The sequence below is a fragment of the Condylostylus longicornis genome, unplaced genomic scaffold (assembly GCF_029603195.1).
Source record: "Condylostylus longicornis isolate FDR11 unplaced genomic scaffold, ASM2960319v2 ptg000075l, whole genome shotgun sequence".
NCBI classification, from domain to species: Eukaryota; Metazoa; Arthropoda; class Insecta; order Diptera; family Dolichopodidae; genus Condylostylus; species Condylostylus longicornis.
The window spans coordinates 3,925,702-3,949,057 of record NW_026578043.1 but is presented as its reverse complement, the minus strand read 5'-3'; the positions used below and the strand labels follow the sequence as shown (position 1 = coordinate 3,949,057).

Below are 23,356 nucleotides of genomic sequence, written 5' to 3'. Positions count from 1 at the left end.
CATTTTTTCTCAAATTATCGACTCAACGTTAACTAATTCTTCTCACTTGAAAATTACATTATACAAATATATGATAGTTACTCACTTTCTTCTCACTCGAGTAAAATGGCGAGATATACGATCAGGCCCTTAACTTCAAAAAGAGATCAATAGCTCTTTTCCTAATATTTTTCTCATATAGAACGGGAAAAGAACATCGAAGAATCAGAGTTATACATTTAATAAAATCTGATATGATCAGCACAAAACCGACCGCATAAGGCTAATAAGCTCGTAGTTAACATACCTAGAAAAACGTAAATTTGGCTCTTAGTACAGATTCATTTTATCCCAAAAATGTAAAATTGGCTCGTAGTAAAAGTCCACTTGATGATACCAGATTTTGTTAAAAAGTTATGTCACATGTTGTATTGTGAGGCAGTGCTAGTATGTGAAATTTCAGAAAAATTAGTTGATTATTTTCTTAAGAATAGTGTGAGACCTGACAATCCCAAAAGTTGATCAAATCATTTAACCTTCAAGTAAACTCAAATATAAAATTTGGTGAAAATAGGTTCAGCCGAACTTCAGATACTGATTTGCACAGATGGACAAACAAACGATCGACATCTCTCTAAACATAGTTTATTAACGCGTCTCTATCATAGGGAAATGCATTTCCACTCAAAACTCGACATGTGAAATTTAATGCCAACACATAACTTCCCTTATTGCATGCAATGTGGCAAAAATCAGATTTCAGAAATCAAGAAATTGCATAATGCATAAAAAATAATAAAAACAAAGTACACAAACACAAACAATGCCTTCAGGGTCCGTGCTATTTAAAATCAGAAGAGAAAATAGTTGAAAAAAATTTTAAGATTCTGCAAGCAAACATTAACGTATATCTTTTCATTTGAATAGCAATAACAAATTAAATAAAAAAAATTATTACGTGATGTTTGAATGATTTTAAAGAGACTTCTACTGAGCTTTATGAATTTCCAACTAGTTGATGTGATGAATTTTTAATACTCACCTGCAAAAGAACAAAAAAAGGTAAATAATTAATTATATTGATTGAAATGCGAAATTTTAAAGATTTTAATTCAAACTTTAAATTTTTTAATATTATAATTAAAACATTAGCTGGTCATAATTTTATTCCATTTCCAGGCAGTTAGAAATTCGAAGAAAATTAAATTAAAACTAAACTTCTGCAATTTATTGCCCTATAGGTTCGGATTATATTTCTGTATTCAAATATGTAATTCGCATTACAAGAAACCATACAATGTGTGATACAAATTTCAATTTGTTTTTAACTTAATATTAATTGGTTCAAATGTGTTCTTCCGACCTGTTGTCACAGTTAGCCTACTACGTTATACTTTGATTTTTTAAAACAAATTATAGCCTTTTTCATTATAAATTGTTAGAGCTCTGCTTGTTAACTACTTAAAGATGAATCTCTCTTTACGCCACTTTAGCAGAATTAAATTAAACACATTTTACTTTAAATCAATAACATCAAATTATTCTGTTTGTTACTGAAAATTTATACAATTATATGCATCTGTATAAATATACTAACGTTGTTTTTTTGTTAAATATTCGAAGTTAAAATAAAGTCAATGAACCTACTTGTTGTTTTAAAAATTAAACGAAATTTATAATCTATTTAAGAGCTCAAAAGTATTAAAACCAAAATTTGTTAAACATATGCAAAATAATTTTCCATTCTCTTTATAAAATTCATGCAAATTAAAATGTTTTTTATAATATAAAATTTGTTTTATATGTGAGCAATTATTCATTTATATCTTGTCTTTATTAATTATTCACGCTCATTACTGCTATATTTATCCAACCTCATTTTGAAAAGTAAATTTTCTTTCAAACACCAATGTCTGAAATGATTTGAATCAAATATTGTTAAACAGACGAACAAACTTTTTGCGTGTTCGTATAAAACTTCTCTCAAGTTTATAAATACGACTTCTAGGAGTGAAGGTACATATGGTAAACATACACTCATTCAACCAAGCAAACTATATAAAAAAATATTATTTAAATTTCTCAAATTTTCAAGCTAAAGAAACTTGCCCTAAAATATTGAAAAATTAGTTATTTTTTCCATTAAACATTAAAAGATTGAAAATTTAATTGTGCACGTAAATTACGAAATCCATCGGAAATAATACTGTTACAATATCGAATACAAATTTTGGATTTAATACTGCCATAAAAAAAATTTACATGGAAAACTTTGTTAAGTATACGAATTTGTTATGTTAATTTAAATATAAAGGATTGGAGATTTATTTTCCAGATAATGTCACTTATCCGAAGAAATATGCACATCTAGTCCGTTTAGCTCCGTTTTTTTATACAGGCCGGTGTAACAAGTGCCATAAGCCGTAAAAATTTTTTGATTCTTTCGGAAAACTTTGTGCATGCGTTCGTTTTATTTATGGTATTCAACATTTTTTTAATTAATCCCAAGGTTGACAAGCTCAATTGATTATTCTGTTTCTTTAAAGTTTATTTCAACTTTTTCCACAAAAAAAAAAACAAATTTCTGTAAATATTTGACAAGTGTAACGAAAATAATGTAACACGAGTAAGATAATTATCAAACATGTGTCTTGTCACAATGTGCTAAATTTTTGGTGCATGTGCTCTTCTTATAAAAGCCACAATTATAATTTAAGTTGATTTTTTTTTGTATTTTAATTTGTTGTTATTGCATACTTATTTCCATTAAATATTTTTACTGACCGCATTGAATATAATAAGGAAGATTACGTAATAATGGCAACAAATTCTGCATATCAACTTTTCGACACAAACGCACTTCTCCATAGAGGTGACGGTCTGTCGACTGAACCGATTTTCATGAAATTTTATATGTGAGTTTGTTTTGGCCATGCCACGAATTGATCAACTTTTAGCATATATCAGGCCTTGGGAGCTGCTCTTTTTTGCGGGCCAATTTTAGATTTTTGCCCATATAAAGAGAAGTAATCAACCAATTTCCTTGAAATTTAATATTTAAATTTGGAGTGTTAAAACAACAAACGAGCTCCGGTTGTTACCGAAACTAACTGGCGAGCCTTTCAAGGAATTCGAATGGCACAAAGCGAAACTCTACTAAGAACCAAATTTACATTTTTCTAGGTATGTTAACTGAAAGCTTACTAGTTTAAAAGGCATTTTAATATTGTTCTGTAACACTTTCACTTAACTAGACAATAACCATTCCGATTGGTTGTTATGTGCTGACCACATCAGTTTTTTTTTCTAGATTAATAAATTGATGAAAAAATATTATTTTTTCTACATTATTTCGGCATAATTCTCTATTGACTGATTATATGCACATAAATACAAAACCTGCATACTCGTCATTCGGTTATTTCGCATTATTAAACTTGCTAGGCACAGTAAAATCCGTTTAAAATTTATGGAATGAATATTTTAAGTAGAAAATTTCTGTAAAAAATTTCTCGAATTAGTTTTTTCACATTGCAAATTTGATGTAGATTGTATATACTGCGATAATTTTTTTTGGTTAAACCTGAAAATACTATAAAAATACTATAAATTTTTATAAAATATATGATGAATCATTATTACTAAATTGTGTTTCCACTGATTTTTGTTCTTAAAAAGGTTCAGGTTTGAAAAGTAATTAAAAAGAGTGTATGCAACAGCCAATGAACTTCAATAAAAAATGAACTCGTTTTTGCAAAAGAATATGCGAATTTTTTAAATTTTGTTGTATTTGCCATGCGTTTACAGGGGAAGTTTTATTTAATTTGTTTATACTGTTTACTTTTAATTCAAACATTGGTCCAGGCTTTAAATTTTAGCAAGTTTTTAATGGTTTCGAATACTTCAATACGAAAACTCTTGTTATAAATTTTTAATTTTTGTTTTTTTTTTCAGCAATGCAGGTGGTTAATGAAAATGAATTAATAACCAACTTTATTATAATAAAGCGCGTAATTTAATTTTAATTTATTTTGTAATTAAATATAGTAATTTAAATAAGATAGTATGTAAAATGTCTACGTTAAACATTAAAAAGGCAGCAGGTGCCAAAATCAACTCAATTTATATTTTTAAATCTACAAGTTATAAATGACAAATATAACACAAATTATAGTCAATGTAAGTAAGTATAAAGAAATATATTACCATAAAAGGAAGTAAATTGTAACTAGTTTTTGTTTTTCGAAATGAGCATATTGGATGTGAACATTCAATTTTATAATAAATTCGATATTGATATATTCGATCGCGGTTAAAATTGTTTTACCTAGCATTATAAATTTTTAGACAGAAATTCTTTTTATTATACAGTTAAAGCTCTGCCCACAAATAAAATATGTAAAAAATCCGAAAAAAAAAAGAACACACAAAAAGTTGAACCTTTGAAGAACCCGAAATTGGTAATATTTTTTGCGCATTTTCAAAAAATATTGGCATTAATTTTTAAGATTCTTTCTAAATGTATAGAACATTAGCAATACGAAATATTTCATGCTTCGAAATATACTATTTTACTATAACCATTACTATTTACAAAAAAATCCAAAATTTTTTTTATTTGAGCTAATTTAATAAACGGAATTTAAGTGGTGAAATTTTTTTTTATGAAGTAAAAAAAAAAAGGAAATCATGTTTATACTAAAATTTGTGTTGCAACTGACGAAAGAACCTGTTTACGTGAAGTTTGGGCATCAGTCACTGTAGTTTGTATAAGTTTTTATAGTTTAACAATATTTTTGTTGCATGACACCTATATTGTTAGAACTTATAAGACTAAACCTAGTTGGAGTAAATTTAATTGGTACTTCCGAGATGTGACTCTATGTACCTACTCAAATCTCTTTTTAAAGCAATGACAAGTTTAAACGATTTGTAAAAGTCTATAGTTTAATGTGTTTTGAGTGAACGCTTTAAGTAATCATAACCAAGCATTCTTTAATTAAGTGGTGTACTTACAATAATGTTTACAATACATATTGAAGTAAATTAGACAGGGATAAAAAATTTGACAAGAAATAATTATGAAGAGGTCAGTGGGATTAAAAATTTTGAGTTTTAATTTTTTTTTCATTTCATGAAGAAAATATCATTTCCGGTAGTTTTTCTTGAAATTATGTACGTATGTATAGTTCACCTTAAATTAATAAATTAATAAACAGTTTGATGCATTAGAAGCATTTTTAGCATGAAATGGATTCAAAATTTTATTGCTGTATAATATATATGTATATAGAAAAATACGTGAACACCTTTAGAAAAATATTCTTAATAGCTAAGTTAACTGAATTTTATTCGTGAACCGGAGATTAAATTTTGTTTTCCTTAATTAAAAATAAGTTGATTTCAGTTGTTAAAATTTAATTAATTGTATAGTGTCATAAATAGTATGCATTTTAATTTGCAAACTATCGATGTTCAAATAAATTCCCTCGGGCATTGATTCGGTTATTTATATCAAACATGATATAAAAGTTGGTGTGTTGTAAATATATAAATGTTATCAACTTATCACAATAATTAGTAAAACTGTTAAAACATGTACTTGATTAAAATTAAAACAGAGCAGTGTACGCCGCAAATTACATGCAAAAATATGAAGTGTATACGTTTTTTGTTTTTAACAATCACCAAGGATTTTATACATACTTTATAAATTTTTTTTTTTTAAGTATGCTCGAACGTTCAGTAATTTTTAGTTCGCTACTTAAAAAAAAAAAAACATAAGGAATAACATGTGCATCAGGACCACGTCACATTTTTATTCATGCGAAAAAATTCGAATTTTTTAATAAAAATAAATAAGGTTGAGTCAAACCAGTGGTTTGTATTGTAGCACTTTTTCCTTCAACAAGTGAAAATTCTGCTTTTAAATACAGTATATGTAAAACTTGTATAAAATTATTTTCCTTCAACGAAACTATTATTAGGATTGCATATATTTAGGATGAACGATTTATGCAGTCTTCGAAATAAATCAAAAATTAATTTAAAGAGGAATTAACATAATGCTTCATTTTAAGGGTTAATTAAGAAAAATAATTATGTTTTTTAATGGCATGGAATTTACTGTTGGCTTGCAGCGTTTATAAAAATTAAAAAGCTTGTGGTTTCGGAAATAAAGGTTGCCAAATATTCAAATTTTACAAATTTCGAGAGCTGATAACTTGAGAGAGCGTGGAGATGGGAAAAAATTTTCTTCTAACGAAATAAATTTTCTTCTACATACCAAATTTCAGCTTTCTATCTTCAAGGGTGTAGAAGTTTTGTAAACAGACACGGACAGACGGACGGATGGATTTTTTTAGAAAAGCGTTAAAAATGGGTAAACGAGGGGAAAAGAAAGATTTTGTAAAATTTGCATAATTTTTGCAAATTGAAATTTAAAATTATCCTATTTTAAATACGTTCGTCTACATATTACTTAGCAAAAATGGTGCTTTCGTTAGCTGATTTTTAAAATTAAAAAAAAAATATCTTGTTGCCTCCATAAAATCGCAAGATAAATAAAATTCAACAATTTTTTATTTACCCTATAAAGTTTTGCGTATCACAAACTATAATGGTTTCTGGGTTGCTTGTCCCCAAGGAATTTTATTTGTATTGCATTATGGTTAAATTGTATTATTAAAATTTTACTACAAATTCAAGAAACTATGAAAGATATTAACATAGTATTTAAGATTAATTAAATTTAAAGCCCACGATTTTATTCCTTCATTTTTGGCATTTTTCAAACTACAATTCTTTTTTTACCAATTAAATTTGTAACTTTTCGCTTTATGTCTATTGTTGTCACTTGATTCAAATCATTTTTTCAGTTAAAACGAATTTTGCCCATTTAGTTAGCAATTTTGATATAAAAACCCATACAAGCACCATAGAAAACACTCTTTTTTTTACTTGCAAACTTTGTTGTCATTCATTGGATACAATTTGATTCTTTCATTTTCCTCTACCTCTTGTGCAGATTTGCCCCATTTTTGTAATAAAATAAGATACTTAAGCGATACTAAAAATATTTTAGCAATTTAATAAAAAACTCGATTTTAATTAGTCGTACTCTTATTTGAACATCATATTAACAACTTTCAACATAATTACAATCAAGAATATTATGTATGCGTCTTTGTATAAAATGAACAAATTTACTAATGAAAACCAGTTGGTTTTCTTCGCCGAATATTGCTTTCATAGAAAATGAATTTTGTTCATTATTATCTTAAACTTTTACTTTTAAATATTATTTCTATTGATGACCTAATAATAACAGTAAAAGTATTATATTACATGATTTATAGCTCTACTTTTTTTTACCATTATATTTACATTATAATATGTACATTTATTTAACAAAAAAAAATTTGATACACCCGTATTTTTCGCAATTTTAGTATACACCAACATTATCTTCAACGACAACTGTATGCGATAACTGTATATTAAATTTTTGTATATTGATATATAATTTAAGTGTATAAGAACATTGCAAAGATGAAATATTTAAATTACTTGTACGTGTGTGTTTCAGAATAGTTAAGGTGAAATTAAATTAAAATACAAGTAACCTTAGTTCTTTATTTTAGTTTTTATAGGTGTCATGAGTTTTGTATAATCTACTATTATTATTATTTGGCATTTTACTTAAAAATATTAACTATATAGACCTAGAAATAATATATTTTTCCACAAAATCTTGATAACATACTTGTAATAAGTTTATAAATATAAATAATTATTTTTCTACATTAGAACGCACTGTTCATATTAAAATCTAAATACATACATATGTACATATATATATGTACATGTTCTAAAAAAGCAGATATCTAATTACTTACGTGTTTTACTAGCATAATTAAAATGGAAAAATTGGAACAAAAGAAGAATAAAGCCGGCCGTTTTAATAGTATTTCTACATTGCTTAAACATGAAGGCATGTACATAATTTGTGTATTGACACAAACATGTTACATATACATATGTATGCGATTTCCATAAAGGTATAACATCGTGTAGTTTGTTTTAATATGAAAATATTGTACTTGTACCTTCTTTTAACGTTTTATTTAATGCACAATTGAGAATGTTATTGAATTTTTTAAAAGTAAAGGAAATATGAATATGTAAATTAGTTCGAGAAGTGAGAAAAACTTTCAATTCGTCCCAAGAACAACAAACTCGTTGATCTAACAATCTATTGTAAAATCATGATTTCTGAGCTATAAAAACATATAAAAGTTGAACTATTTTAAAGAGAACAAAAAAAGAAAATAAATCTCTGATCATGTTTTATTGATCTTTTATTTCTTTTTGAATTCTATCACCTTATTTTTAGAAAGCAATGGCGTCCGTGTACCAATGACGCCAAAATTTTCCAATATTTTGCTCAGATTTAAAGTTTATACGATTTTGGATTCTTCCGACTGAACAGAGACAATTACTTTTGAGTCATATTTTGTGAATATCAATAAAAAAAATCTGATGTGGTCAGCACATAACCGACCGCAATGTGTATTGTCTAGTTAAGTGAAAGCGTTACAGAATATTATAAAAATGTCTGTTAAATACTTCTTTCCAATTTTTAGGACATTAGTAAGCTTATAGTTAACATACCTAGAAAAATGTAAATTTGGCTCTTAGTAGAGTTTCGCTTTGTGCTACCCGAATTCCCTGAAATGCTCGCCAGTTAGTTTTGGTAACAACCAGAACTCAAATATCAAATTTCAAGAAACTCCATCAATTCGTTCCGTATATATGGTGAAAAATGTAAAATCGGCCCGCAGATCAGTTTTCGAGCCCTGATCTTTCCAAAAAATTTACATGTTCATTGTTTTAATACAAGGAGTTCAAATATTAATTTTCAATGAAATCGGTTGATTATTTCTCTTTATATACACAAAAATGTATATTTGGCCCGTAGTAAACGTCTAGTTGCCGATGCCTGATCTTTCCAAAAAATTTACATGTTCATTGTTTTAATACGAGGAACTCATATATTAAATTTCAATGAAATCGGTTGATTATTTCTCTTTATATACACAAAAATGTATATTTGGCCCGTAGTAAACGTCCAGTTGCTGACGCCTGATTTCTTCCAAAAGTTAGGAGGTTTCATCGCCGGTAGAGCAAAACTTATATATGAAATTTCAAGTAAATCGGTTGAATATGTTCTTCAATATGCTCAAAAATGTAAAACAGGCCCGCTAAAAAGTGCAGTTCTCGAGGCCTGATATATACCATAAGTTGATCGATCCGTGCCATGGTGGAAATAAACTTACATATAAAATTTCATCAAAATCGGTTCAGCCGAACTTGAGATACACGCGTGCACACACACACCGACAGACGGACAGACCGACAGACCGACAGTTTGCTAAAAATAGTTTATTTACACTTCCCTACTATGGAGAAGTACGTTCCCACCGAAAACTCGATATGCAAAATTTGTTGCCATCACATAACCTACCTATTGTTTACACAATACGATCGGTAAAAATGAGTTAATACTGCCTTAACCAAAAATTTATGCTATATTTACAATAGCTGATTTTTTAGCATTACAGTATTCACCAAAAACACATAAACTAGCTTACAGGATTTTTATAATAATAATAGTAATTAAAAATTTTATTATTAAAATATAAGTATAATAAACATATTAACTCAAAAAATATAATCGAATAAGCTGCTTATATTGGGAACAGTTTAAAAACTACTGAATCATGTTAAAAAAATAACTGCAAAACAGTATTAAAACAAGCCACAACATAAAATAGTTCTATAAAAACAGGCACACTACCTTTCGCTTGTGTCAGAAGGCGTGTATTGAGCTTCAACATCAATAGAATAAATTACATGCCCCCTTCAAATATTTCCGCGTAAAATTAAATTGATTTGAATTGGATTATGTAATAATAACATAACAAGAACCCTGCATTAAAAATTAAAATTCTACATTAAAATGACAAGTATATTATGATAATGACATGTTTTCCATGTTCTCTATCAAGTATACAAAAAATATATGTACATTTTAAAATTATTTTTGAAAGCAATAAAAAGAAAACCTTCAAAATTTAGATTAAAAAAAATTTAAAAATACGTGATAGTTATTGCATATGAGGAGTTTTACAGTTTTCAAATTGACCCAATAAGTGGAGATTTCAAATACTGATTAAGATTTATTTTTCATTTCATATTTATATTGTTCTAGTTGACGACAACATTCCTATATGCTTTAAGTAGTTATTAAGTGTATTAAACAGAATACATTTATTTTATACATGTAACATATGTAGATCTTGTATTGGAAATCCGTTCTCAATTTTAATTTTTTTTTATTTTAAAAGAACTTATACTTTTTAAAATTATTATCAATGGTGTGGTAGCAATAATAAGTACCACTAATGTTGTCGCTTCTATTATAACTTTATTTTATATTTTAAATAGTCGCGTTTATATAACATAATAATCTCATCCTAAATCTCTTTGGGCTTTATTTCAATACATTTATCTTAAATGTGCTTACGAAAAACCAAAACAAAATAAAGAAACGCGTGTAGGATGAAAACTACTTACATACATTTTTCTACTTACAACAGGTATTTTTGTCTATACATTTTTTTGTTTTGTCATTTTATATTTTATTAAACACGAGTACATAAACAACCATTTAAATCAAAAATTTTTTACGTAGGTGAATTTTGAAAAACTATGAAAAAATTTGAAAAAAAAAAAAAACGAAAATAATATTACAAGTTATTAAACTAAGAATACCAATATATTTATGGCTTATTGGGAGGCCTTTTATAAAAGCTTACGTATTAAGCTGGTATATATACTCAAAAATACGTAAATAGCCTCAGTTCAATACTCAAATTGTATGTACAACATACTTGTTGTTTCGTATACAATTGTACAAATGTAAAATATTTATAAGCATAAACGAATGTGGCGGCATGTTGCATATTATGCAATCCTATTAAATTAACATTTCTGTATTTCACGGTATGTTTCGGTTTCTTTACAATTTTTATACTTTTCTGTTTATAGGAACGAATATGAAAGGTTTATCAAACTTTACGAATTTTATTTTCATTTATAATGCACAAAATACGAGTATTTAGTGAGATTTTCCAAAAAATAGCCGTGAACATAAACAAACTCATTTGTCATAGACTTCTCACAAAAGTGAGAGAAGTTTTGAAAGTAACCAGACATTTGAAGTACAGGAATTGAGCTTTTCTAAATAACAAGCCTTTTTAATATTTTTTTGCTTACTTAACTGGTTTTGAAAAGAGAAAATGCATGCAATCATAATTTGTTAAATTTAATTTAATACCTCTAAAATTTTTTGAAGATTCCATTAAGAACCTTTGTTATAAAATTCCAAACAGACGTTCAAGTAAGTCCGCGTTAGGAGTATGATGCAAAACTATAGCGCAAAATTATCTTTTGCATTTATTTTCATTTGCATATTAAGAAAATTATGCACTAATTGAAATGAATGGTAAATGGCGAATATTGTCCTCATTTTTAAAAATCACTCAAAATAAAATAAAAATTGCACAGCTGACTTAAAAATATGATAGCCAGATAGTTAACAATATGGAAAATTTACGATTCATGAGATAAAATTGGTAAGGAATTTCAATTAGTTTGATCGCTACACTTATTTAAATAAATTGAGACAAAAAGATAATTAAGAACAATGCTTTTCAAACGACCACCTCAAGATCAAGAATGGAATAGAATCCAAATTTTTAATATGAAAACGAAATTAAAATTGTTTTACAAAACCAATACAAAATAAAAACATTAAAAAAAAAACGAAATTGATTTTTCGTAATCTTTTACTTCTGCTTGAATAATAAAGCAAAAGCCAAACTCGGTTTCCCGGGATCGTTAATTAAATAATCAATATTTTTTTCAAATAATTACTAACTTAAACTTATACAGGTTTGTGAGTGAAGTAAAATAAAAAATACCGTAAAAAACAAATTAGGTAGGTATCCTACTGTTCCCAAGGTAAAATATAATTTTCGTTTAATACCGTCGGCTAATATATATAAATTAAATATTTAAAATGAGAGCGTATTATATAATATACAGTAAAATAAATATATAACATTAAGGTCAGAATTTTCATCTTTCGCTAACACTATTTGTGGATTTCACAGGGGATTTAAAAAAAATAAGAAAATTACCAGAAGCAAAATCAGTAGTTACCAGGAAGGAAATAGCAAACCTTACAGATTTTTCAAACTATTTTATAATCTGTATTTAATTGTTTTATTTCACTAAGAGGTTATAAAGTAGAAGGTGTGTAGTTACGCCTGACTATTTAAAAAAAAGTTATTAAAAATTAAGTAATTGAACACGAAAGAACTTTCCACTATTATGAAAATCACATCAATATATGCACTAGTATTTGGTTATGAATTTCGCATTACAGTTAAAAGAATACAAAATTTATAATTGTTGTATAAATAATTAGGTATAAAGTACTTGTATTCGTTTTGTTTGAAATCATAGAACATGACACACTTCTTTCTTTAATTTCTATTCTAACAAAAATAACAAAATGAAAATGGTAAAACATTTTGTTTAGTTTAATTTCAGTTTTATAGCCCGTAAACTGAGGTTAATAACATTTAAAAATTTTTTTAGAGGATTAAAGAATTCTCAATTATTAATTTTATTTTAGAAAGACTTTTAATTAAAATGATTCATTTTTTATTTTTCAAATAATTATTTTCGTCTTTTTTTTTCAGTTTTAGAGAGATAAATGAATACAAAAGCAACATATTAGTTTCTTCTAAGAAATTTTAAATAAAAAAATTAATGCTGTTAATTACTTACAATTATCTGCAGTAATAAGATTTTTAAATCGAAAAATTTTATAGCAAATAACAAAATTCTATAGGCAATTTCATATACAAGTTAAGATTAATTAGACTCATATTCAGTTTCAACAAAAGATTTGATTTAATTTTCAATAATTTTTTTCTAATATTAAATAAAATTTTTTTTCTAAATCAATAATACATCAAAAATTTTTATTTGCAATTTCATTTTACTTATTCTTTAATATCATCTAATTTTTTAGCACTTTTCCAAAAAATTTTTGAAAAAAAGTGCTTATTAGTTTCACTCTGTCCGTCCGTCCGTCTGTCCGTATGTCTGTTTACAAAACTTCTACACCCTTGAAGATAGAAAGCTGAAATTTTGCACGTACATAGATTTTTACTAGAAACTTATTTTCGTAGAACAAAATTTTTATCTATCTCCCCCCCTTTAGAAGTTATACCCCCCCGAAACCCTAAAAATGCCATTCTTTAACTATTTAGTGCAATGAAACCATAAGGATTTTTCAAATTTTGCAAACGCAGAAAGGCAGTGGCTTGCTTCCCCTAGCGGGGTATACTACAGGTTAACTTTAGAAAAACAAAATGGCCGCTCAAATTTACCGTTATCTAAAGTCCGTTTTTTCCAAATTTTTGATGTCGTTTATTTTCTAGACCCCAGCCTGTAGAAGCTTGAAATTTTATGATCTTTTAGACATTAACAAATAGTTCATTTCGTTAGAAGAAAATTTTTTTCCATCTCCTTCCCCTCTCAAGTTAATGCTTCTTGAAATTTGTAAAATTTGAATTTTTGACACCTTATATTTCCGAAACCGCAAGCTTTTTCAAATTTCTATAAACACAAAAACCTAACGGTAAATTCCATGACATTAAAAAATATAATTATTTTTCTTAACTCACATAATTAAACCTTAAAATCGAGCATTATGTTAACCCCTCTTTATATTAATTTTTGCTTTATTTCAAAGACTGCATGTATGTATCATCCTAAATATATGCAATCCTAGAAAGAGTTTTGTATATGAATGAAAATAATTTTTAGAATGTGTGAGAGGTATACATAGACTGTATTTAAAAGCAGAATTTTCACTTGCTGAAGGGAAAAGTGCTACAATACAAAGCATTGGTTTGACCCAACTTTATTTAGAAACTTTGTCTCCCTAAAATTTAAAAACAAGAAAAATATATTTTTTGTTACCATTCGGAAATGAAATAAAAAAAGTAAATGAATTGATCAACAAATTGAGTAGTTAAATTTTACCACTTCCTTATTCTCTTATAGCAAATAAAATTTATTGTTTCCTCAAAAGAACACGAACGAAAAACTAAAGCATAATTTTACATAATTAAACTTAAAATTATACATTTTGTGTACATACATAAGTAAAATTCAATTGCCACATTATCGATTCTAGATAATCCCGATTATGTATGAGATCAAAAGAACTGCACAAGATGTTTTATTCAGACGTATGAAGAAAAGGAAAAAGCAAGAAACGAAACAGAAACAGTGAATGAAATACCTACATGTATTCAACCTTTTGTTTAAATCTCACCTGAGGCCATTCTTATTATTCAGTCTGTTACTTTGTACTTTTTTTCTCATTTTTGTTTTTTGTATAAGGAAAAAGTAACCACACTTCAATGATTTTTTCCAATAATAGAAAAATAAATCTCAATTTTATTCATTGACTATTTTTCTTTTACTCCAAGATTGATAGCATTGATAAATAATGCACATATATGTACGCACACATTTACATTCAATACGAACTTGAGATTGTTCTTTGTAATATAATAGAAGATAAGAGGACAAAAATTTAAGTGAAAAAAAAGAACATGACAGCTGGATAGACAGAAAACTAAATGAAAGGAACAGACAGTCTTCTTTATTTATGTCATTATGTGGAAGAAGTTCTTGGTTATCATTTTAAAATTTTCAATTTTTTAAATATTAGATGAGGTGACCATAAAACTTCAATTTATATTGTTAAATAGGTACCAAAAAAAAGACCTGAATTTCTTTGAATGATGGCTAACAAAAAATTTCAAAACTTGTAATTCAGAAAATTGGTTTAATTTACTTTTATACAACAAATAATTATTTTTATACGTATTGATCAAATATTTATTGCCCTAAGTGACAATGCAGTTATTTTGTGTTTAATAAAATTTAAATTATAGAATTTATTTCCAATCTTTGACTTAAACAGATTTAAAAAAATCTATGCACACATTTACTTTTCTAATATTCTTCTTACTTAAAACTTCCCTCACAAACAATTTGATATTTAATACTTGAGATCATGTAAATATTAAGCACAAATAGTGAGCACATGACTATCTAAAGTGTCCATATAACGAAATCATATTTTAAGAATATGGTCACTTTAATTTTTTTTTAATAAGAAAACAGAAACATGTATGACTGATACAACAATTCTTTTTATGCTTTGTAATGTCTAGGGTTCCGCATTGATACCCCCTGTCGCGATCATATCATTTCTGGTGATGCAACTGAAATGCAATATGGTTTTCATTCAATTATGTAAATATTTAGTAATCGAGCACATGTCTATGAGCTTAAATACGTATTTTTCCATACATGTGCACAGTGTAAATATGCATATCGTTCATACAAATGTATGTAAGTATGTCTAATTTTAAAAAAATTAATTAACAATAGAGAGGAAATTTTCTCGTGGCATCTAACTAAAAAATTGATTATTAGTGTTAAACATTTGAGCACATGTTAAAAAAAGAATTTTGAATCCTTTAAGTTTTTGGTTTCACATTTTATTTTTTACAATTAAAATAGTATTGAAAAAAATAAAAGTTTTATGACACCTTAAAAAACTACATTTACAAAAACTTAATTTGCAACTATCTTGACAGTAATACTATTTATGTTTTCACACATTGGCACATAATGCATCAATAGTCCACTCATTCATTCCATTTTTTTCTTATCTCGTGACTCAAAATGTTCCTTGACTTTTATATTTTAGAATACTTATTTAAAAAAAGTCACATATTAGTAATAACAATGGTTGTTTAATAGTCTCGACAGTGAAATATTGTCTCGACAGTAAAATGACTACTATACAAATTAACATTATACACGATTAACACGATAAAACATTTGGTTATTACTTTTTTCGTGATGGTATTTTATCGCTTCACTCAATTCAATTAAGCGATAAAAATTGTAAGATATACCTACAATGACAATTTACGTTATGCACCCCATTTCTTTGATTGTATACATTAAAATGTATGTGCATACGTAATACGAGTATGTATGTATGTATACAAATTAAAAATTGAATATTTTTATGTTTACATATACAAACATATGCTAGTAAGGTAAAAAATGTTCACAAAGTTTTTAACATGAAGTCACGTCCTTGTACTTAACATCTTGTTATAATATATCATTGAATTTTTTATATGATTTCTTAAAATGTGTAAGTATGGTAAGGTTGTCAAAAATATAATTAAGAATATTTAAAATATTTTGTACAAAGCTGTGGATTTACATAGATAGAGGTTGGTAACTAATATTGATATTAAAAACCATGAGAAGAAAGTAATTTTTTGCTAATTTTAAAAACAATTAAAATATCGTTTATAATACATGTTATATTAGCAAAGTACTAAATATATAAACTGGAATGAAGGTTTCATATATAAAATTGATGTAACACTTATTACTATTAAAACAGAAGGCACATCTATAATGTAAGATACGTACTCTCTAGCACAGGGATGGCAAACCTTTATCGGACTGCGTGCCAAAACATAATTATTTTAGAAAAATGAAAATGCTCGCGTGTCTTAAAATAAACAAAATATATTTGTCATTTACACAAATATGTCGATTTATTTATAACTGACATAATCTTATTTATACATACATATATTATAAATATAGAATTAATGAGATTTTTTTCATCAATATCAGGATGATAATTAGTTGTTTTTAAAGGAAATACAGGTATCACTTAAAAAATTTTTGGAAACAATTTTTAGCAAATATAAGTTTTATATTTTAAGCAAATATAATATCGGAAATATAAAAAATTTTGCACTAAAGTATTTATTAGCGCGTGCCAGGAAAAGTAGAGACGAGTGCCACCTTGGGCACGCGTGCCTTAGGTTCGCCATCCCTGCAGTCTAGTATATCTAGAATAAAATTAAATTAAAAGTTAAAGGTGGTTATTTTGGTAAAAATTTCAAATGCGTAAATAGAAACATGACGAAATTAAATTTTATGATTTATGAACTTAATAGGGCCGCTTATAGAAGTTTGGATATCCGTAAATATTGAAGCCACTCCACTTCTTGCGGATAGAGTTAGCACAGAAAAACTGAATGCAGACCTCTCGATTTGCCTTAAAGTGGTAAGACAGTTTGTCTAGTTAGTGAGTTTGTCTAGCTTTAGGGAGTCATAGCAACTCAGGTATGCTTGTTTAAATTCCTCACTATTGACAGACCTAATGACTACTTAGGTTCTCCTAGTTTATGTCTCAATAATTTTCTATTTATCGTATTAAAAAAACTATATACAATTTATTATAGTGTAAATAATAAATTATGTTTAATTTGATCGCGATTAAGAAAGTGGTTGGAGTTTTGAAACAGCTGTTTCATATATTTTGTATACACGATGCTGTATACTCTACCTATTCTTGTTTTTAATACGGTATTAATGACTTTAATTTTAATTGGAATCTCATGCTAAAAAAAATATGGAACAATTGCATCTTTTTTATACCCTGTTAGGTGTTTATGGAAAATATTCGATTGACAAAAAAAAACAATAGAAAAATATTAAACTAGAAAAATACAACAATTTAATCTTGGTACACATATTGGCTACCACATGCTTATGTATATGATTTGTCATTCACAATAGAATAACAATAATGCATTATAACATAACATGAACATAATATGCCCGTGAGCAATACAAGAAAATTTATTATAAAAATATAGAATACTCAATTATGATAAATTAGTTTAAAATAAAAAAAAAACAAATTCCATGTAAGGTAAAATGCAATTTTGATTATTATTGTAGCTTGTTATGCATTATACTTCTAAGTTTTTACAGAGCGCACACCTTTAATAATAAAACGTACCTCATTAAAAATATTATAAAAATAAAACGCGGTGGCACATCAAACGTTTAAAAGATTACTACCCAAATATAAAAAAAATTGTTTCAGAAATATTTTGTATAACGAAAAGCCCCCGAAGCAATTTACTCCTTTAGAATTAAATGAAAAACTGTTTTGAAATTATTGTAATTTTACAACTGACATTTTAGGAATTTCTTTTAAAAATGTTTTATTCTAAGTTAAATTTATAAATTCAAAATAAAATACAATTTCTTACAAGTTGATGACTTTCTTTTTTGCATTAGAGCTTTTTGATAATCTTCAACAGTGCCACCAAACAGTTCTTGTTTTAAAAATTAGAAAAATAAATATTCAATGTCCCTTTATCTATTTTCATTTTTTACAATACAATATATTTTCTATTTTTCAATATTTAATTTCAACACAAAATATTGATTAAGGATTGTCATAGTGCCGAGCAAACGGTTCCGATCTGATCATTTCGCAAGAGGTCTGAATGAAATGTTAAATAAATATCATATAATTTTCATACTTAATAGGATTATCAGATCACTCACATCGTCCTTAATAGTAATCCTTAAGTAAAGGGAACTAGCATAATATTTCATAACAAATAAGCAAATTTTCCAAAATCCGGAGCAAATTTTTCGTGGTGAAACTGTTTATTCCCATTTTAATTACTATGCTCCGGACAATGTGCACACAAACTTAGTTAGATAAAAATGAATTGAAATTGTTTTAAGTATTCAAACGGAATAAGTATTTAAATGGATTTTTAAGTATTTAAGCGGAATTCCAATGTTGATATCAATCTTATAAAGAATTTGGGGTTTGTAATTAAAAAAAATGTTTAGGTTCACTGTTCTGCAGCATAATTTACGAATATTGTTCATAAACAACAAATAAACTTTAAAAAGCATAACCAAAACAGAGACAGAGAATAGAAAAACCTAAAAGTATAGGACAATGTCCTTTTCGCAACAATATTCTTAACAATTATTTGTTTGGTCTAATTACAAAAAGTTTTTTCTATAAAATAACAACAACAAAATATTGTATAGTACGTTATTTAGATTTTCATTCAATGACAAAAAGATGGACATCAGTTTTCATTATAGGCAACATCAACATCCTTCCTTCTCTTAGTAATATTTCAGAATATTTTTTTTATAAATTTCCTATGTATTCTTATTATATTTTTGTTCAGTTGCTTGTTCAACATTTTTTTAATAAAAAAACCTTGCTTCCATATTACAATAAATAAGAGCAATAACTTTTTATTCAATAATAAAAGAAAAAATATTTCAATAAGAACTTTCGAAACAGATGCTGGTTGGTGTCTTGTATAATGTATGTACATACATCATATATTTATGTAAATTTGAAAAACTAACAGTAATCAGCTCCTATGATTTATGAGAAGAAAAATAACTTTTGAGTCTAAAATTTTTTTTAAATCAAACTGCTTGGTTACAATGCCAAAAATCGAAGACTAGTTTTAGTGTATTGATCAAATTAACAAGTTAGATGAATTAAACTTGAATTTGTCGTTATATCAGTCTAGAGCAGGGATGGGGAACCTTTTCTCTATATAAGGCCAAATTTTAGTCAATGCAAAGTCAATCAGGCCGCAATGTTTAAAAAAAGTTCAAAGGTTTTTGCTTTGCGTAGGTTGATGAAAACAAAATTATGTCAGAATATAAAAAATAACATAAAACAGTTTGTTTCATAATATTAATAGGATTCAAATATTAATATGGGTTTGTTTTCAAACAAATATGTATGTAAATTTTGAATTCAAACGTTGTTAGAAATTTCATGGCTTTGAATTTTCCAATTTTTAGTTTTCAAATTTGAAAGTTTATGTGCACGGTTTATTTTTCTAAATGTTTGATTTGTTTTCGAAAATTTGGCAGCAAAATTTTAATTTTTAAAAAATATAAGAAATAAATTTTTTTAAGGACAAAGGCCACTAAAAAACAGTTAAAAGGCCGCATGCGGCCTTAAGGCCGCAGGTTCCCCATGCCTGGTCTAGAGAATACCTAGTCAGGAAATCTGTTTTTCCGGATAAAAAGTTACTAGCCTATATTGCATCAAGTAAAATGTTCGAATACTTCTCTAAATTAAATTTTAGAGAATATGAAGCATTCCGCTTGATTAGTCTAGTTGAGCTAATAATTGCAGACACAACTGAACGCTTGGGTTTCAAAAGGTTAATATTTAAAATTTTAATAAAATCGCCATGTCTGCTATATAAATCAAAATATAAACTTTTATAGATGAAAATGTATGAAATATAAGCACAAGATATTAAAATAAAGTTGAAGAATAATGGTTATTGTCCTACATTTTGTTTCGTTATATTTAATATAAATATAAGAAAGCAAAATACATGCAATGTATATGTATATGTATATATACAAATAGATAATTGAAATTTTGAAGAGATTACAAAAAAAATGACTGAAGATGAATTGAATGATCAAAATTCTTTGTTATTCAAAACAATTTTTAAAACTTTGATGTGTTTTTTTTCTGCAATTTTATTCTTAAAAGGAAATGTTTTCAACGAATTGAAAATTATAAACATGGAAAATGAAAACCTAGACTTATTTTTAAATTTTTATTTTTTCTCCAATATTTGGAAATATTTGCTATTTATTCTAAATAATGAAAATTATGTTTAAAATGCGGAACTTTGAAACCAATAATTTCTTCCTAATAAAATGAAATTAAATTCTTTAGAACTAAATTAAATTCTTTTTAGAATTCATAAAATTCTTCAGATTACCTAACGTTTGAAAACTCATAAGAAATTACTCCACATTTGTTGAGTTAAAGCTACCACACATGAATTATTGGAGAATTGAACGGATTGGTTCATTTTCTACAGATTTAGTCAATTCCAACAATGAAGCAAGAAACTACTTTTATTTCGATGTAGCTATTATACTCGTTGCTTGTTTTGGTCGTTAAAAGTTGAAATTTTGAATGTCATAAAACTTTTAACACAAATACCTTTGAAATAAATTTATTAAATCGACAATTAATGTGCAAATGCCATACAACACGGAACCAGTACAAAGTTCTTTTGTGATACTTTATTTAAAAGGCAATGGTATAATGTGAAAAAATTAATTTTTCCCATTGAAAAATCTAAACATTTTTTTAGTATTAGTAATGCTTACTCTGTGCTACATAAAAAAGTTTATTTTTCATTATCTCATTTCATATCATTTTCAACTATCATATTTATGATAGCGCCGAAAACAAAACAAAAAAAAATTAGACATTCATTGTACAAAATATCAAAAGCTTGCATATTATTGTAAAAAAATATTTTCGCTATAAAATTCAGGTGAATTGAAAAAGAAACACACACAAAAACTATTCTATAATAATCAGAGTGAATAATAATCAGCGAGTCATTCACCTGAAATTTCAAGTCAGAACTATGTTTTATATTCATTGTGTTTTATACATCAAGATAATATAGCCAGGTACAATTATATATACCTACACAAATATAATGTTTTAAGTATGCAAATATTTTCGCTTTTATTTTACATTTGCTGACTAGGATGTAAGTTTAATACTCGTATAATCCTATATATATACAAACATAAATAAGCGCAAGTCAAAACCAAAGAAAAGTGTATTTTTGCATTTTGCCCCAAATTTTTCCACCTTATATTTTGAGAATTTTTCTTTTTGAAATTATCATTTTTAGAACAATAATTGATAACAAAAGAATAATAAAATTTATAGAAATTATAGTTGTGTCTGATGGTTATAAGGTATCTTGTATGTTCGAAAATTTTCTAAAAATTAAAACAAATCTGTATTATACATCTGAAATTGTGTTTGCGTTTTCATAGTTATAAAATTTTTTAATATCTCTAACCTGCTAAGGTTCTTTAATTGCGTGCCTCGACAATTAGCTGTGTATATCGTTCAGTAGATGACTACGTTCTGTGCTTGTAAACAATGTGTTTTTTTTTTGCAAAGAAGAATTTTATAAATTTTTATGTTAAAATTCACAATAACTTTAACTATGATTATTTAACACTTGAGTTGTAACTATTGCACACAGACTAAGAAATAACTGTGAAATTTGAACAAGTTAGACTATGAAATTTAATTCTTCAGTAACTAATCGATTGCAAGTTTAGCAAATTCTTCAGTAACTAATCGACTTTATATTGCAGTCAACTTTATATTTCCAGTATTTTATAAATTTAAGTTCTAAAACAAGTCGTTATATAAAAATAGTTAAATTTTAAAAGCAAATCTAATATTGCTTTTCTGAAAAAGTACAGATACAGAACGAAGTAAGTACATTTTAAATAAAGGCTAAGCTATATTCGAAAGAAAATTTGAACTATTAAACATATTTCGCTGTAGTAGACTTATATAAATACGCATACATAAAAGCATCACGCTAATGGAGTTTAATTTAGAAAAACTATAAGTAACAGAAAAAATTGGCACACCTTAGGGAGCAATACATATTTTCCCCCAATATACAAATTTTTCACACACCCACGAAAAGTTTCTTAACACTAGAACTACCAACATTTTATGTATACCTAGTTGTACCAATCCGTCAATTTGACGGATATTTAAATTAATAAAAAAATTGTGAATAAATAAACTTCTATTTTATTGTAATTTAAAATAAAAAAGGTACAAATTCAGTTATATAATATATAGTAAATAAATAAAAAGGATTTATGTAGCACATTTCTTACAAATAGAAATTTTTTCGGCAGTACACTTCCCACACATGTATTTCGTGCATTTAAAACAAAGAGAATTTGTTTTGTTTTTATTGCAGAGTCCAATTACACAAAATTTTCGCTGCATATCTTCTTTAGGATATTCCGAAGTAGATTTCATGGTCTCTATTATAATCCATTTTTCTGGCTGCGAAGATTTCAGCATTATATTATGTGTATATTTATTCGCGAGTTCTTCACATAATTGGTATAAAAATTGTTTTCTCGTTATATTTTCGCCAGTAATATCCTTATATAAGCTCCAGGCGTTGATTCCTGCCAAATCTAAAATACTATAGAAAACTTGCAATGGCCATCTACGGGAACTTTTACACTGTACTACCGAGCCATTTGGTCAACAACATCTACTCCGAACTTAGTTTTGCTATAGAATTCGACAGTTTCTGGTAAAAGTTTATATTTTTTGGCAATCTTCACGTTGGTATGTTTGGAACTTAGAACTAATACTTTTTTTGCAGGCTTTGATTTGTAAATAGTCAGAACTATATTATCAGATTTTAATAGTATT

The 23,356-nt window shown here is 26.7% G+C and overlaps 1 protein-coding gene across 1 annotated transcript in view; it reads right to left on the bottom strand.

Moving 5' to 3' along the window:
• Positions 1-891: 891 nt before the first annotated feature.
• LOC129612625 (uncharacterized) overlaps positions 892-23,356 on the bottom strand; it is a 76,300-nt gene continuing 53,835 nt past the window's right edge. The window contains exon 2 of the mRNA XM_055526320.1: positions 892-1,021. Coding sequence (XP_055382295.1) covers positions 1,018-1,021 — 4 coding nt within the window. The 3' untranslated portion in view covers positions 892-1,017. The remainder of the gene's footprint in view (positions 1,022-23,356) is intronic.